The 14,727-nt window shown below is 39.2% G+C and overlaps 1 protein-coding gene across 1 annotated transcript in view; it reads right to left on the reverse strand.

The window, feature by feature from the left end:
* The window catches only part of ADGB (androglobin), a 160,083-nt gene that overhangs the window by 80,135 nt on the left and 65,221 nt on the right, over window positions 1–14,727 (reverse strand). Inside the window, exons 12-14 of the mRNA XM_047769989.1 lie at window positions 13,425–13,515; window positions 7,879–8,008; window positions 596–629 (exon numbers count right to left, since the gene is read on the reverse strand). Coding sequence (XP_047625945.1) covers window positions 596–629; window positions 7,879–8,008; window positions 13,425–13,515 — 255 coding nt within the window. The remainder of the gene's footprint in view (window positions 1–595; window positions 630–7,878; window positions 8,009–13,424; window positions 13,516–14,727) is intronic.

The following is a 14,727-nucleotide window of genomic DNA, read 5'->3' on the forward strand; positions in this document are numbered from 1 at the left end:
ATTAGCTAGTTTATTATTTAGAATCAGCTGTAAACAGACATAGTCACATAAGGAGGGATGACTCAGACAACAGGAGAAACAAAAACTTGAAAGATCTCTTGTGACTCACAGATTTCTGTACACCATGTAATTGCTCCCCTCAGTCGGTGATTCTGTCATCTCATTTTATGTGTATCAAGTAATGCCATAAAGTTCTCATACACTTTTCTTGAGCCAAAATGTTATATAGATACATGCCACATAACACTTTTTGGGATTTGAGCCTTGGCCAAGTCTTTATTTGGGAACTGAGGAATTTGCAGTGGTTTTAGTGCTTTGATCATACCGCGCACGCATTAAAACACATGAACTTTTACTCATGGGGCTTTAATCAGATCATCTTTTATGTGGACTTTAAGCATGAATTTAACAAGTGAGATTATGTGATTTTTCTAGCCCAGAGGAGATTAGACCCAACACATCAGAGGAAGCAGTGGAGTGCCACTGCTGAGAGCCAGCAGAATGGAGCTCGAAAAGCTGTCAAGAAACAGAGACCCCTTAGCGCTTTGATGTCTGTAAAAAAAAAAAAAAAATCATGAGAAGACTATTAATTTACCTTTTCCAAGCACAGCTTGTGAAGCAACATTACCCTGTGAATTGAAAAGAACACATTCAGAAAAAATTCAACAAAATATTACACCTCTCTAAAGCACCACAGTCGTGAAAAGAACTAAGACAGTCTTTTAAACACTGAAGATTTAGGTTTCTACAAACACTTACTAAAACATACAGCAAAACGGAATTTGTTTTTAACCTTAAAATTCAAAATCTGTGAATTTGGTTGAGAGGTGAAGTTTGTAACATCAAAATACAGACTATGTGAGCTTATTAAATGTTTGAACCTTATAATAAAAGCTATTTTAAAACAATAACATCCCCAAATAGATATATTAGTGGGGAGGAGGCACCTGTCATTAATACAGATTGAGTAAAATGAGATTATGATTGGCAATTTGGGTCCAGAACCTAGAAAGGATGATTTCAAATTATAAAAATGGTTTCTCAAATTATTAACAGGGAAAATAAGTTGTGTTCACAGGTACAATTCATCTCTGGAACACAATTAAAATAAATATCAAAGATAACATGGGATAAATTGACACAGACTGATGATGGGTGCTGTAGAGTGGAGGGAGGAGCAAACAGAGTGAGATACGTGAATACTAAGGGCTAGTGAGAAGCAAGCCCATCCACGCCTTAGGACTCCAGAAACAACCAACAGGCATCTGAGACGAAAAGAATGAGCTATCGGTTGAAAATACAGGAATGGGTTGAATGTCTATATTAAAAAACAACAGACAAATCTTCTCTCTCTAATCTCTTATGGTTTAGCATGTATCCTTCTTCTGCTTAAACAGGACACCAAAAGTTGCTTCACGTGGAGAAATTAAATAAAAAGTCTCCAGATATGGGTTCACAGACACCAGGGAAAGCAAGAGAGGCTCCTGTACAGAGAGGAGAGGAATTACATGAACTCCCACATGCTCAGATTTGAGACTCTTAGGAACTCTTTGCTGCTTGGCTTTAATCACTCTGGTGGATAAGACTAAACAATCCTTATGACCACATTCCACTCCAGTTGGGAGATTAGAGGACCCTTAACCTGAGAAACTGAACAGACAGGGAAAAACCTCAGGGAATCTAGTGTTTGGAGCTAGTGCCACCACCGATGAAGCTCATTTACCCCCAGTTATCTCACACTAAAGCTCTATTCATGCCATAAGACTTCCTCTAATCAGCAGTTCTTTAATGTCATAAATTCCTTAAACACATGTGCACAACAAAGTATTGCCAGCCAGACAAACAAGGAAAGAGTCTCCTATAAAAGGAAGAAATGGGTGTGGGTAGGGAGATTCATAGGAAACAGAAATAATAATTTGGGAGAAATTTTTTAGTTTGTAATATCAGAAAAGTAAGAGGTTATTCATGTATCAAATAATAAACCTATAAAAATACAATCAGGAGTTCCTGTCGTGGCGCAGTGGTTAACGAATCCGACTAGGAACCATGAGGTTGCGGGTTCGGTCCCTGCCCTTGCTCGGTGGGTTAACGATCCGGCGTTGCCGTGAGCTGTGGTGTAGGTTGCAGACGAGGCTTGGATCCCACGTTGCTGTGGCTCTGGAGTAGGCCGGTGGCTGCAGCTCCGATTCGACCCCTAGCCTGGGAACCTCCATATGCCGCAGGAGCGGCCCAAGAAATAGCAACAACAACAACAACAACAAAAGACAAAAAGACAAAAAAAAAAATACAATCAAGGGCAAAGGAGAGCTCCTAGAAACTAAAAATAGGAAAGTGAGCAAATTCCATGGAAGGTTTGGATGAAAATTGACTCAAAAGACCAAGAGACTGAAATTTAAAAAAAGAACTTTTAGGAGAAAACATAGGTGAAGAGCTTCATGATATTGAATTGACACTGATTCTTAGATATGGCAACAAAAACACAGGCAACACAAAATAAATAAATTAGACTATATAGATAAAACCTTCTGTCATTCAGAGAATACAATAGAGTGAAAATGTAACCAATGGAACAAGAGAAATTAATTGCAAATCATATATCTAATAAAGAGTTATCAAGAATATATAAGGAACTTCTACAAAGAACAAAAACAAGCAACCCAATTAAAAAATGAGCAAAGACTTGAATAGAAATTTATCCAACAAGCACATGAAAACATCCTCAACACGACTAATCCTCAGGGAAATACAGATGAAAACTGCAATGAGATATTACCCTCACCAACTGGGATGGCTGCTGTCAAAAAACAAACAACAAACGAAAGCCCAAAACAGGACATGACAGGTGTTGATGAGTTTATAGAGAAGTTGGAAACTTTTACATTCTATGTGGGAAAATAAAATGGTCTGGTTGCTATGGGAAACAGTCACATCTAGTATATACCTAGAAGAACTGCAGCCTGTATCTCAAAGAGACATTTATACACCCATGTTCATGGCAGCGTTATTCACCAAGTGTCCAGTGATGGATGCGTGGGTAAACAAATGTGGTATATATATATGCACAATGGAATATTATTCAGCCTTAAGGTAAAGAAATTCTGACACATGGTACAACACAGATGAACTGTAAGGACATTATATTAAGTTAAATAAGGTAGCCACACAAATGCTAATGCAATATGATTCCACTTGTATGAGGCACCTAGAGCAACCAGAACCTTGGAGACAAAAAGTAGCACGGTGATTTTAAAGGGGTGAGAAGAGGGAAGAATGGGGAATGTTTTTGTGGGTATAAAATTTTACTTTTGTAAGATGAAATGAGTTCTGGAGATTGATTGCACAGCAACATGAACGTATTCGATATTATCATTCTAAGAAAAGGAAATTCTTGGGAAAACAGTATAAAACATTCTCCAGAACTGAAAAACAGAAGTTTCCAGGTTGCATGGGCCCATGGAATACCTAGCACAGTTCATGTAAACAGGATCGTTTACATGGGCAATCATTGTATATTTTTATTATTCCAAGAATGGAAAGAGGGTCTTAAAATTTTCCCGGGGCGGGGGGAGGGAGGAAGAGTCGCACACAACAGATCAAGAATCAAAATGTCATCTCTATTCTTAACAGCAATGCTTGAAGGTAACAGACAAAAGATTAAGGAAGAGCTTTCAAGTTCTGAAGGCAAGAACATCCAAACTGGAATTCCGTAACCTGCCAAAATACAAGTCAGGTGAGGGGGTGGAACGAAGACATGTGATGGCAGACAAACCCCTCAGGATTTTCACTTCCCAGAAATCTTTTCTCAAGGAGTATCAGAAGATGTGCCATCAAAGTTAGGGTATAAACTAGGGGGAAGACATAGTTTCCCCAAATTAGAAAATCCAGCAGAGGAGAGAGAGAAAAATCCCACAATGACAGGTGCAAGTTTCCATCAGTTTGAACAAGAGCAAGTGAGCAAACGATTCCAGGGGGATGATGGCTCCGGGAAAACTCTTGGCATTGATGGAGTTAGCTGATGTGTTTGTGTGGTAAACGGTGTTTAGAGGAATTTTCTTTTTTCTTTCTTTTTTTTTAAAAAAAGTGTTTGAGAAGGCTTTCTAATGGTGCCGTAGAAAAGTAAGCAGATAAAAGAAAATGAAGGAGTTAGTTTGTACAAAAAAGTTGTATAAGAAAAGCAATTTGCTTCAGCAGTAATCATCCTTATGAGGCTAAAATTTTTAAAGGATGACTATTTTTATTTTTTATCATTTTTTCTTCTATTGCAGCTTGAAGAAATGATGAAGGTGGAAGAGGAAATGTGAATAACTAACACCGGACTTGCACTAAATACTACTTCCTAGCTAAAGTCTGAAAAAAGACCTATTGTCCCTTTCATTTTCATCTATTTTAAGGGTAAAAGTAAGGCAGTTTTTTTATTTAAAAACAGACTATATCAGGCCGGGCTAGACAGAGATAACAAACCAATCCTGAAATTTCAATGGCTTAACATAGGATGAATTTCTCCCTAAGCTTCAGTCCATTTCAGGGGCTTTTAAGGGGTCCCTTTCCCAGTTGTGATGTAGGGACCTGGACCCTTGTACCTTATAGCCTTGCCATTAGGACATGTGGTTTCCTGATTGAAGCATTAAGTGCTTCAGCCAGAAATGGCACACAATTCCATGGTCTGCAGTCTATCAGCCTGATTGGGTGTCTAAAGCAAGCTCAAGGGCAGGGCAAGCTTCGTGGGCATGTAACCTACGTAGTTGCCCAGGATGCTGTGCTCAGGAGGGCCTGATATTTTGCGCTCACTGTTTTGCCATTCTCTTTTTTTTTTTCCTTTTTGTCTTTTTAGGGCTGTACCTGTGACATATGGAGGTTCCCAGACTAGAGGGTGAATCGGAGCTGTAGCTGCCGGCCTACGCTACAGCCACAGCAACATCAGATGTGAGCTGCATCTGTGACCTACACCACAGCTCACGGCAATGCTGGACCCTTAACCCACTGAGCGTGGCCAGGGATCCAACCCACATCCTCATGGATACTAGTTGGAGTTGTTTCCGCTTCGCCACAAGGGGAACTCCCCCACCCTTTTGAGATTAATAATTGTTGAACAAGGGGCCCTGCATTTTCATCCCACAAATTATGCAGCCAGTCCTAGTTAAGAGCCAGGAGCCAGAGCTACAAAATATACAAGGGCACTGAGAACCCAGGGGTCAGTGGGCATCTGGGTCTGAGATCTTGCCCTTCACGCCATGGTGCAGAGAGCTCTTCATTTCCAGTGTGAGGGCTCCAGCTGTTAATGCTCACAGAACCTAAGCTCCCCCAACATTTTCATCCCTCTTAGGTGAGAAGCATCATGTAACAGCTCAGGAAGTCTAGACAGGGTGTCCAACCTCTCAGCTAGGATACTGATTTGACAAAAACTCATGAAATGAAAAATTCTGCAGGACAGAGGAAAGTAGAGGCAGGGGTGGTTGGTGAGTACAGGCGTACTGGAGTACTAAATCCTTCCTTCCATAGCAGGAAGTCAAGCGAGAATGTCTAAGTTGACAGATCAAGAAAGAATGGAATTCAGTCACTAGCAAAAACATAACAGTATCTGCCATGTGCTAGTTCTAGGCATCTTTGCAGGTGCTGCAGGAGAAAAAATAGATGATGAAAATCAAGATCTCTGCCTTCATAAAGCCTACTATTTAAAACACAGAGACATGTAACAGAAGAAACATGTAAATGACATAAAAGCTCTGGGGAGGAAGGCTAAGAGATAAAACAGGTTGGCTGTTTTCATGATGATCTTGTTGGTAATTTTTGACTCTTTAAAACTACTGCACACATTGTTTGAATTTTTGTTTTGTTTCTTTTTAAAAAAAAAAAAAACCCTTTCAAAATGTTAAAGTCTACTCATTCTCCTTGCAAAGGTTCTCATCTGTTAGCCTCTGATTTTCAACTAATACTAAATGATGTGTTTTCCTGCTTGTGATGCTGGGCTTCCAAGGTCTCCTCTACCACCTACAGAGTTCGGTAGAAATAAACTATGGTTCATTCATATAATGAAATGCCATGTGACCTTTAAAATACACTCTCGGAGATCCTGTCGTGGCTCAGTGGTTAATGAATCCGACTGGGAACCATGAGGGTTCGGATTCTATCCCTGGCCTCACTCAGTGGGTTAAGGATCTGGCATTGCCGTGAGCTGTGGTGTAGGTTGCAGACGCAGCTCGGATCCCGAGTTGCTGTGGGCTGGTGGCTACATCTCCAATTAGACCCCTAGCCTGGGGATCTCCATATGCCGAGTGTGCAGCCCTAGAAAAAGACCAAAAGACAAAACAAACAAACAAACAAATACTCTCTAGGCATAGTGAAATTACCTTCAGTACGTATTAAGTTTTTTTGCTTTTTTTTTTTTAATCTTGTTAACCGTTGGGTAGAAAAAGAGGAGATGGTGGAATATAGTGTGTTTCTTTGTGTTCACATAAAGACACCCTGGAAAGTGTTCTACAGACGGCAGCGCAGTGAAAGTGGGAGAGGTACTTTCATGGAAACCAGACTTCTTAATGTACACCTTATAATTTTATGTTTGCACATGTTAATCTGTTAAAAATCCTTTCACACCCATCACATTGGCAAAAGTTGAAGCATCAGATAATATGTGTGCTGGCCAGAACATGGGGCAGAGAAAATTCTCATCCAGTGCACTTTACTGTAAGGTTAAACAGTCGAATATCCTAAGACCCATCAGTGATACTCCCAGAGTCATACTTGGAGCAGAGCCTCCTAGTAGTCTAGTGTCCACTGGAGCCCATGGTGAGATTTCCAGAATCCATGAACAAGGATGTCTAAAAGAATTTTTTCATCTTTAGCTGAAGTTCAGCATTCAGTTTTTCTTCAATTATCAATTTTGTCAAGGCAGGTGAGTAGCCACAATGTTACTGGTAATAACTGTGATTTTATCCAAAAAGAAATCATAATATCTTACACCACATCAGAGTTGTTGCAAAATCTGAAAAGGTCCTGCGTGCCGATCACACTTTGACATGACGGCAGTTATTAGGCCCATTGTCAGATTCCATGTGGTCATATCTTCCTGTCCACAGATATTCCTATGACCTGGGCTGGCTGGCTATCTGGCACCTAACACTTAGTAGTCCTTCAACCATCAAAGAGTGAGGGTGTATGTTCATACAGCGCTAACCTAAACAGCTGCTCTGTCTTCCACTGTTCCCTATCACCAATACACAACTCATGTGCAGAAGCAGAAGAGTTGTATTCGTCATGTGTTTTAGAAGATTGACAAAGGTAGACATAACACATGTGAGTTTCCAAACCCTGGAACCACAGAAATCCTTGCACATGTGTAGAGGGACATTTAGGAGGAGTCTTGGTACCACTGCTTGCAACAGTAAGAAATAAAAAGCAGTGGATGTAGCCATTAACACTGTGAAAGATTTTTTTTTTTAAATGGTAGACTAGTTATACATTGAATACCTTCAACCAGTGAAATGAATAAACTGTAACAAGTAGAAAAAGAGACATATCTCATAAAGGGTGTTAAGAAGTCCCAGAAGAATACAAGATTCCACATAAATAAAATTAAGATAACAATTAAGAAAAGCTATATATTGTTTATAAATGTATCCATAATTGGCAAAATTAGAAGAGTATGGGGTTTGCTAATACCAAACCCTGAATGCAGATAGGAGATACAAGGCAGAAGAGACACACAAGAGCCTTCTATAGGAGATGCGTATTCTATTTTCTAATCCAGAAGATGGGTACATGAGAAGCTTATTTTCGTTGTATTCTTTATTGTGTTCAAATGTATTTATATATATTTCACAATTTAAGAAAAAAATCTTTTCTAGTTAAGAATCGAGATAATAATAAGAGTAAAATAGTTACCTGAGAGATATTTCTTGTCAATTGACCTAAGTCTATCTGGCTATAGACTGCAGTTTCATCATTTTCAGTAATGGAAGATAAGCCAGATCCTGGGAGTACACCTTTCTTAATAAAAGATCGCACAAAATGACTAATGGGGAAGAAAAAAAAAATTCTGTTATCTTAGTCTCTTGTTTAAAGCTATTATTGCACAACTGCAGTTTTTATTGAGCTATAAGTGACATATAATATTATGTTAATTTCAGGTATAGAACCTAGAGATTCAATATTTGTATATATGGTAAAATGATAACCATAACTCTAGTTAATATACATCAATACATGTAGTTACAATATTTTTCCTTGTGATAAGACATTTTAAAGTTACAACTACCTTTACCCATTTCATCCACCCCCAACCCTCTGCCTCTGGCCACCACCAATCTGGTCTCCTCTTCTCTCTGTGAGTTTTGTTTTTTTAGATTTCACATATAAGTGAGAACATCTAATATTTGTCTTCCTCTGCCTGACATTTCACATGGCATAAAGTCCTCAAGGTCTGTCTATTTTGTTACAAATAGCAAGATTTCCTGCTTTTTTTAAATGGCTGAATAACATTCCATTATATATTAATGTTTTGACAATAATAGAAATTTCTGATTTTGTTCATTTTATCACTCTCATTTTTTACAACCAGTAATATTTTTTTGCTTCGTGTTATAAACATTTCATGCTTTCTATACTACTGAAGCATATTCTCTATCAGTCAGTGCACTGGTATAAAAAATTTTCTGGGAACACCATTTATTTTAAAGCTATGGTGATTATCTTTGAATGTTAATGATCAGAACACACAGGAATCTGACATTTAGAATTGATTTGATTCTGTATTAAAGTACCAATCAGTGAAATAGGGCTTGGAGTCAGAAAGTTAATTATGAGTGGTGAGTACTGAAGTTTATAACCGTGATATTTATACTAGCCAAATGTACAGTATTTTCTTTCAAGTTATTGCTGACATGACCCCAAATCAACACTGCCATAGCTAGAAGTTTATAGATACAATAAAAAGATATTGATTATAGGAAAAACATTTGAGGTAAGAGTTTCATAGGTAATATTTAATTTCATGGATAGAGAACTTCCTAAACTTTTGGATTTTTTCTTGCCAGTGTTTTGTAAAACTTAGTTCGCCTCAAGCTAAATATTTCCGCTTTACCCGAAACTGTCACTAGAGGGCAGCACAAACATTTGTAAGGCTCCCATTTGCTCAAACAAGGCTGGAAACCAGGAATGGGCAAACAAACCTGGTTGTCTTTGCTACAGGGACAGTGTTCCAAAGTAAGGCAGTTGCGGAGGGGTTAATCTCCAGGCCTCGCCAAAAAAACATCTTGCTCTGATCCTGACCTGGGAACTCTGACTGCACAGCAGTCAGGGAGGGCGAAATGGGGAAATGCCATTCACATATTTTTGCTTTGGGCTCTGCCAGGTAGGATGGATATGCTAGGAAATTCACACCAGGTTCAAGCGTGAATGGATTAGGAGAATCCAATCAAGTGCTGAAGTCACCCAGACCTGGATTATAGAATTTCATTCACTTTAATTTGGTAAAAAAGCTGAAAAAAGGCATAAGAAATTCGAGTAAGAGGAGTTCCCGACGTGGCTCAGTGGTTGACGGATCCAACTAGGAACCATGAGGTTGCGGGTTCAATCCCTGGCCTTGCTCAGTGGGTTAAGGGTCCGGCGTTGCCGTGAGCTGTGGTGTAGGTCACAGACGCGGCTGGGATCCCGCGTTGCTGTGGCTCTGGCATAGGCCAGTGGCTACAGCTCCGATTCAACCCCTAGCCTGGGAACCTCCATATGCCGCAGGAGCAGCCCAAGAAATGGCAAAGAGACAAAAAAAAAAAAAAAAAGAAAGAAAAAGAAAGAAATTCGAGTAAGAGAGTCATGTGGGAAGTCCAGGTTATGAAACCAACCCATTTGTGGTCCATGTTTGCTCAGAGATTGTAGTAGTCTGGGTGCAATATTTCGAATCCTGAGAAAATTTGTCCTGGTGGTCTGCAGCTCTGGTTTGTACAATCTGCAAAGTTTTTAGAGTAGTATGCAATCTATATCCACTGAGAGATAACCAGAAATTGTTTGGAATGGAAAAATCATCATCTTAGTGGGTAATACTAAGTATAACATTAATTAGAAAAATTATATTGATTAACATTTTTGTTAAGTTTAAGAAAATTCTGCCTCTATGTGGTATTTTGTATTTGTGACACATGAGAAAAGTGTAGCATGTTAGACGACCCAACAAATTAGGCTATAAAATGTTTAACTTTATATTTAATTTTAGTTTTATGATTAAGTAAAATGTATAAGAAAATTTGCGGTTGTAAAAATCAACAGTATGCTTAGGAAAAAAAATCAAGGTTCTCAAAGTACATCATTTTGATTCTTCGAAGGTTTTTTTTTTTTCTTTTATGACCACACACACAGCATATGGATGTACCCAGGCTAGGGGTCTAATTAGACTGCAGCTGCAGCCTAAGCCACAGCCACAGCAACGCCAAATCCAGCCCCTATCTCTGAAACCAGGTATCATACCCGCCCTTGCAGAGTCTATGTCAGGTCCTTAACCTGCTGAGCCACAACAGGAACTCCTGATTATTTGAAGTTTTTAATGATGATTTACATTCTTGGCAAGCTTTTATTTGTTATGATATTTGGCTTTTCAAAGTACTTAAAGTGAAAATAAAATACATTAATATTGTAAATACAATTTAAATTGTTTAAATAAATTTAGCTGACTAAACTTACTTAACACTTGTATGGAAATTAACCATATATAAAACAAGATTTTTTATAAGTTAAAATGAAAGTCTCAGGAAAGCTAGATTTGCACATATGTAACAGAACAAAATTTTAAAACCAAAGTAGCAGCAAACTGTCTTTTCTGTTTATAAAGCTGTCCCTCATGGCTTGGCAAGGCTAACCACCTCATTTCTCTACTCACTGCCTAGGGGTCCACCTCACCCCCTTTTCAGTGTTTAACGCTTGATGTGCAGAACTGATAAGAGCCCTAAAGGTAAAAGATTTGAACAGTATTTCTAATACATTCAACTTACTTAGAGACCATAAAATGTAAATTAACTGTGATGTACAGAGGCTCTAAAAGTAGAACAGGCAGTTCCTATCACGGCTCAGCAGTAACAAACCTGACTAGGATCCATGAAGAGGCCAGGGTTTCAATCCCTGGCCTTGCTCAGCAGGTTAAGGCTCTGGCATTGCTGTGAGCTGTGGTGTAGGTTGCAGATGTGGCTTGGATCTGGCATTGCTGTGGCTGTGGTACAGGCTGGCAGCTACAGCTCTGATTTGACCCCTAGCCTGGGAACTTCCATATGCCGTGGGTGCGGCCCTAAAAAGAAAACAAATAAAATAAAATAAAAGTAGAAGAACATAATGAACAGAATTTGGGTCTAAATTTTGCTTGCTTTTCCTCATCAGCTTATATGCTGATCGTAGGTTTTAATATGTCTAAGAGGAGGATAAACCATATCTAATGGCCCTTATTTGTGACCAATACACCATTTGAAACTTTCAATGAATTTTTATTGAGGTTTAAAAATATATTAAAAAAAAAAAACCACGTCATAAAATGTAAAACTTGCTGAAACATCACCGAGTAAACATGGCCCTATCAGCACTATCAGATGGAGAGATATTCATACTGTGGCATCCTACAAACCCTGCCAGATGAGCTTTCCAATCAGGCTGGCAGCCCTCACCACAGCTAACAGTCTGTCAAGACTTCCAACACCATATTATTGTTTTTCTTTTTATGATGAACAATAATAGAAAAATTAAAAATAAACTGTATCCTTTTGGTACCAGATTTCTTGGGTCTCACATTATTGTGGTATTTGTCTGTGTTGATTTTTGTGGCAGTATTTCTTTGGTGTTATAGCTCCATATTATTGTGCAATGTTTGCCTTTGGTTTTATTATGATGTATCTAGCTGCAGTTTTGTTCATGTTTACGTCACGACTTTTTTCCACAACTTCCTGAATCTTTAGTTGATTTTTTTTAACCTTTGGGATGATTTGGATCATTACATTTTTATTTCATGATCTTTCCCCAAACTCTCTAACCTCTACTGCTGAGACCCACTTGCAAGTATGTAGGTCTTTTTCAACTGGTCTCATCTGTCTTTTACTATACTTTTACTTGTTTTTTCGTGGGGTTTTTTTGCCTCCATACCTCAGTCTGGATATTACTTTCTGACCTATTTCCCATTTTGCGGTCTTTTTTTCTTTCCTAATCTGTGATCAAACACATCCACTGAATTCTTTTGGGGGGGGGGTGGCCCATGCCCACAGCATGCATAAGCCACAGCAGTGACATGAGCAGTGACATGAGAGTGACAACACTGGGTCCTTAACCGGCTGTATCACAAGAGAACTCCCACATCTATTGGATTCTTAATTTCAGTTATTGTCTTCCTTGGTTCTAGAATCCCTATTTGACTTTTTAAACCATTTTATGTACTATTATTTACTTGTATATTTGACGGCATTATTGAGGGATAACTAAAGTACAGTTAATCCCACAGATTCAAAGAATAAATGTGATAGTCTTTGATACATGTGTGCATCCATGTATTGGTTATCAATTGCTGCGTGACAAATGACCACATTTTAGTGGCAATAATCATATCCTCCGCTCATCACCCACATTCCCTCTCATTTTTGCTGTTTGTGGACTTCTCTCCACCTCCACAAACTCATTAAAAACATTAGACCGTGATCATAGTCTTTCTCCCGCACTGTATGCAAATCTGAGGAAGCCTGGATTCTGCTTCCTCCTCCTCTTCTTCTTCATTGTCTCTGCTGTTGTGTTTAGTCATCTCTCTCTCTCTCTTTTTCCCTCCCCTCTAAGACTGACAAACTTCATCTCCCAGGCTTCTAGGACAATCATCTGATCTTGTGATTTAATTGTCAGGTAATAACCACAAACATTCACCAGGGCTAATGTTTAAAGAAAAACAAAATACGTGTGTTGTTCTAACACAGAAGCCAAAACTGTAAAGCCAGACATATTTAGGCCTTATTTTGACCAATTCAAATTTATCTTAGCTGTTTATTACTGTGAATTAGAACCTAAAATTTTTGTTTTCCTATAATCACTATACTGACACAAACTTTCATACATTTGTCACCAAAAGCATTCTTTTTTTTTTTTTTTGTCTTTTTGCCATTTCTTGGGCTGCTCCTGCGGCATATGGAGGTTCCCAGGCTGGGGGTCTAATCGGAGCTGTAGCCGCCAGCCAACACCACAACCACAGCAACACCAGATCTGAGCCACATTTGTGACTTACACCACAGCTCACGGCAATGCCGGATCCTTAACCCACTGAGCAAGGCCAGGGACCGAACCCGCAACCTCATGGTTCCTAGTTGGATTTGTTAACCACTGTGCCATGACGGGAACTCCAGCATTCATTTTTAACTGCACAAATAACAAAAAGCTGCATGTGTTAACAAGACGTATTTTGTAGGAAGGAATGTCTTTGTACTTACGTTTCTGTTGGAATTGTAAATGGAGGCATTCTATAGTTCAAAAACGGACTTGAAATCTCAAGGAACTGTTCAGGCTTCTTTATTACTACTTCTAAAAAGAAAAATATACTGTGATGTATTTTTTTTAATCTTCCAAGATTATATGTACAGTTTAACATTTAACATAGCACTGATTAGATTAACTACCCAGCAAATTTCAGTGAGTTAAATAGAAATGTACTAGGATACATAAAGGTTTTTTTTTTATTGAAAGGCTTTATGGATCCTGCCAATACTAGATTTCTTTAGTCTACTTAGTTGCTTTCCAGATTTACAACATGAAAGGATGAAGTCTCAAGGGAGAAAGCCAGCAATGTCTTGTAGAGTTATTACTGGCATTTGCTGCTATTTCAAGTGCACGAAAGACTTTCTAGACAAGTTTTGTAGTAAAAAATGTCTTCTTTGGGTTAACCTCTGTAACACCATTGCTTAGGACAGGAAAAAAATGCGGACTAATACATGGATATAGTAGTGGAAATAAAGGTCAGAAGCAGAAAAGAAAGCAGGTCACGAAAAGAGCTGTGGATATTCCCAGAGGAGTCTGAAGCTGACAGAGAAGTAGATGCTCAATGCATGGGACACACAGCCATGCACTAACACAGTGAGCACTGAAAGTAAACACCAGGCATGACTTTTTTGTTTTTGTTTTTGTCTTTTTGCCATTTCTAGGGCCGCTCCCGCGGCATATGAAGGTTCCTAGGCTAGGGGTGGAATCAGAGCTGTAGCCGCCGGCCTATGCCAGAGCCACAGCAACACGGGATCTGAGCCGCGTCTGCAACCTACACCACAGCTCTCGGCAACGCCAGATCCCCAACCCACTGGGCAAGGCCAGGGATCGAACCCACAACCTCATGGTTCCTAGTCAGATGTGCTAACCACTGCGCCACAACGGGAACTCCTAGGCATGACATTTTAAACAACAGCTCTTGCAGAAGTGGAAAGGCTGCCCACTGGGCAGAAGGAAGTGAGACAGTGCCCGTGATTTTCTGTGTTTTTTTTTTTTTTTTTCTGGGGTAACTTCTAAATTGATCTCTCCAGTTCCTTTTAGTTTTCCCTTTAAATATTAAACCCAAAAGAGTTAAGAAAGACAATTATGTTGCGAGTCCCCACGTGGGACACTGCAGTTGTGGAATCCCATTGATCCGTGGGTTTCCTTCCCCTTCTTACCACAGAGCCCTCCCTTACATAGAATGAGGCAACAGTCAATAGCAAAATCAGGGAATAGCTGGATGGTCAGTATTTTCCCTGTCATCCAGCTCTTTTA

The sequence above is a fragment of the Phacochoerus africanus genome, chromosome 2 (assembly GCF_016906955.1).
Source record: "Phacochoerus africanus isolate WHEZ1 chromosome 2, ROS_Pafr_v1, whole genome shotgun sequence".
NCBI classification, from domain to species: domain Eukaryota; kingdom Metazoa; phylum Chordata; class Mammalia; order Artiodactyla; family Suidae; genus Phacochoerus; species Phacochoerus africanus.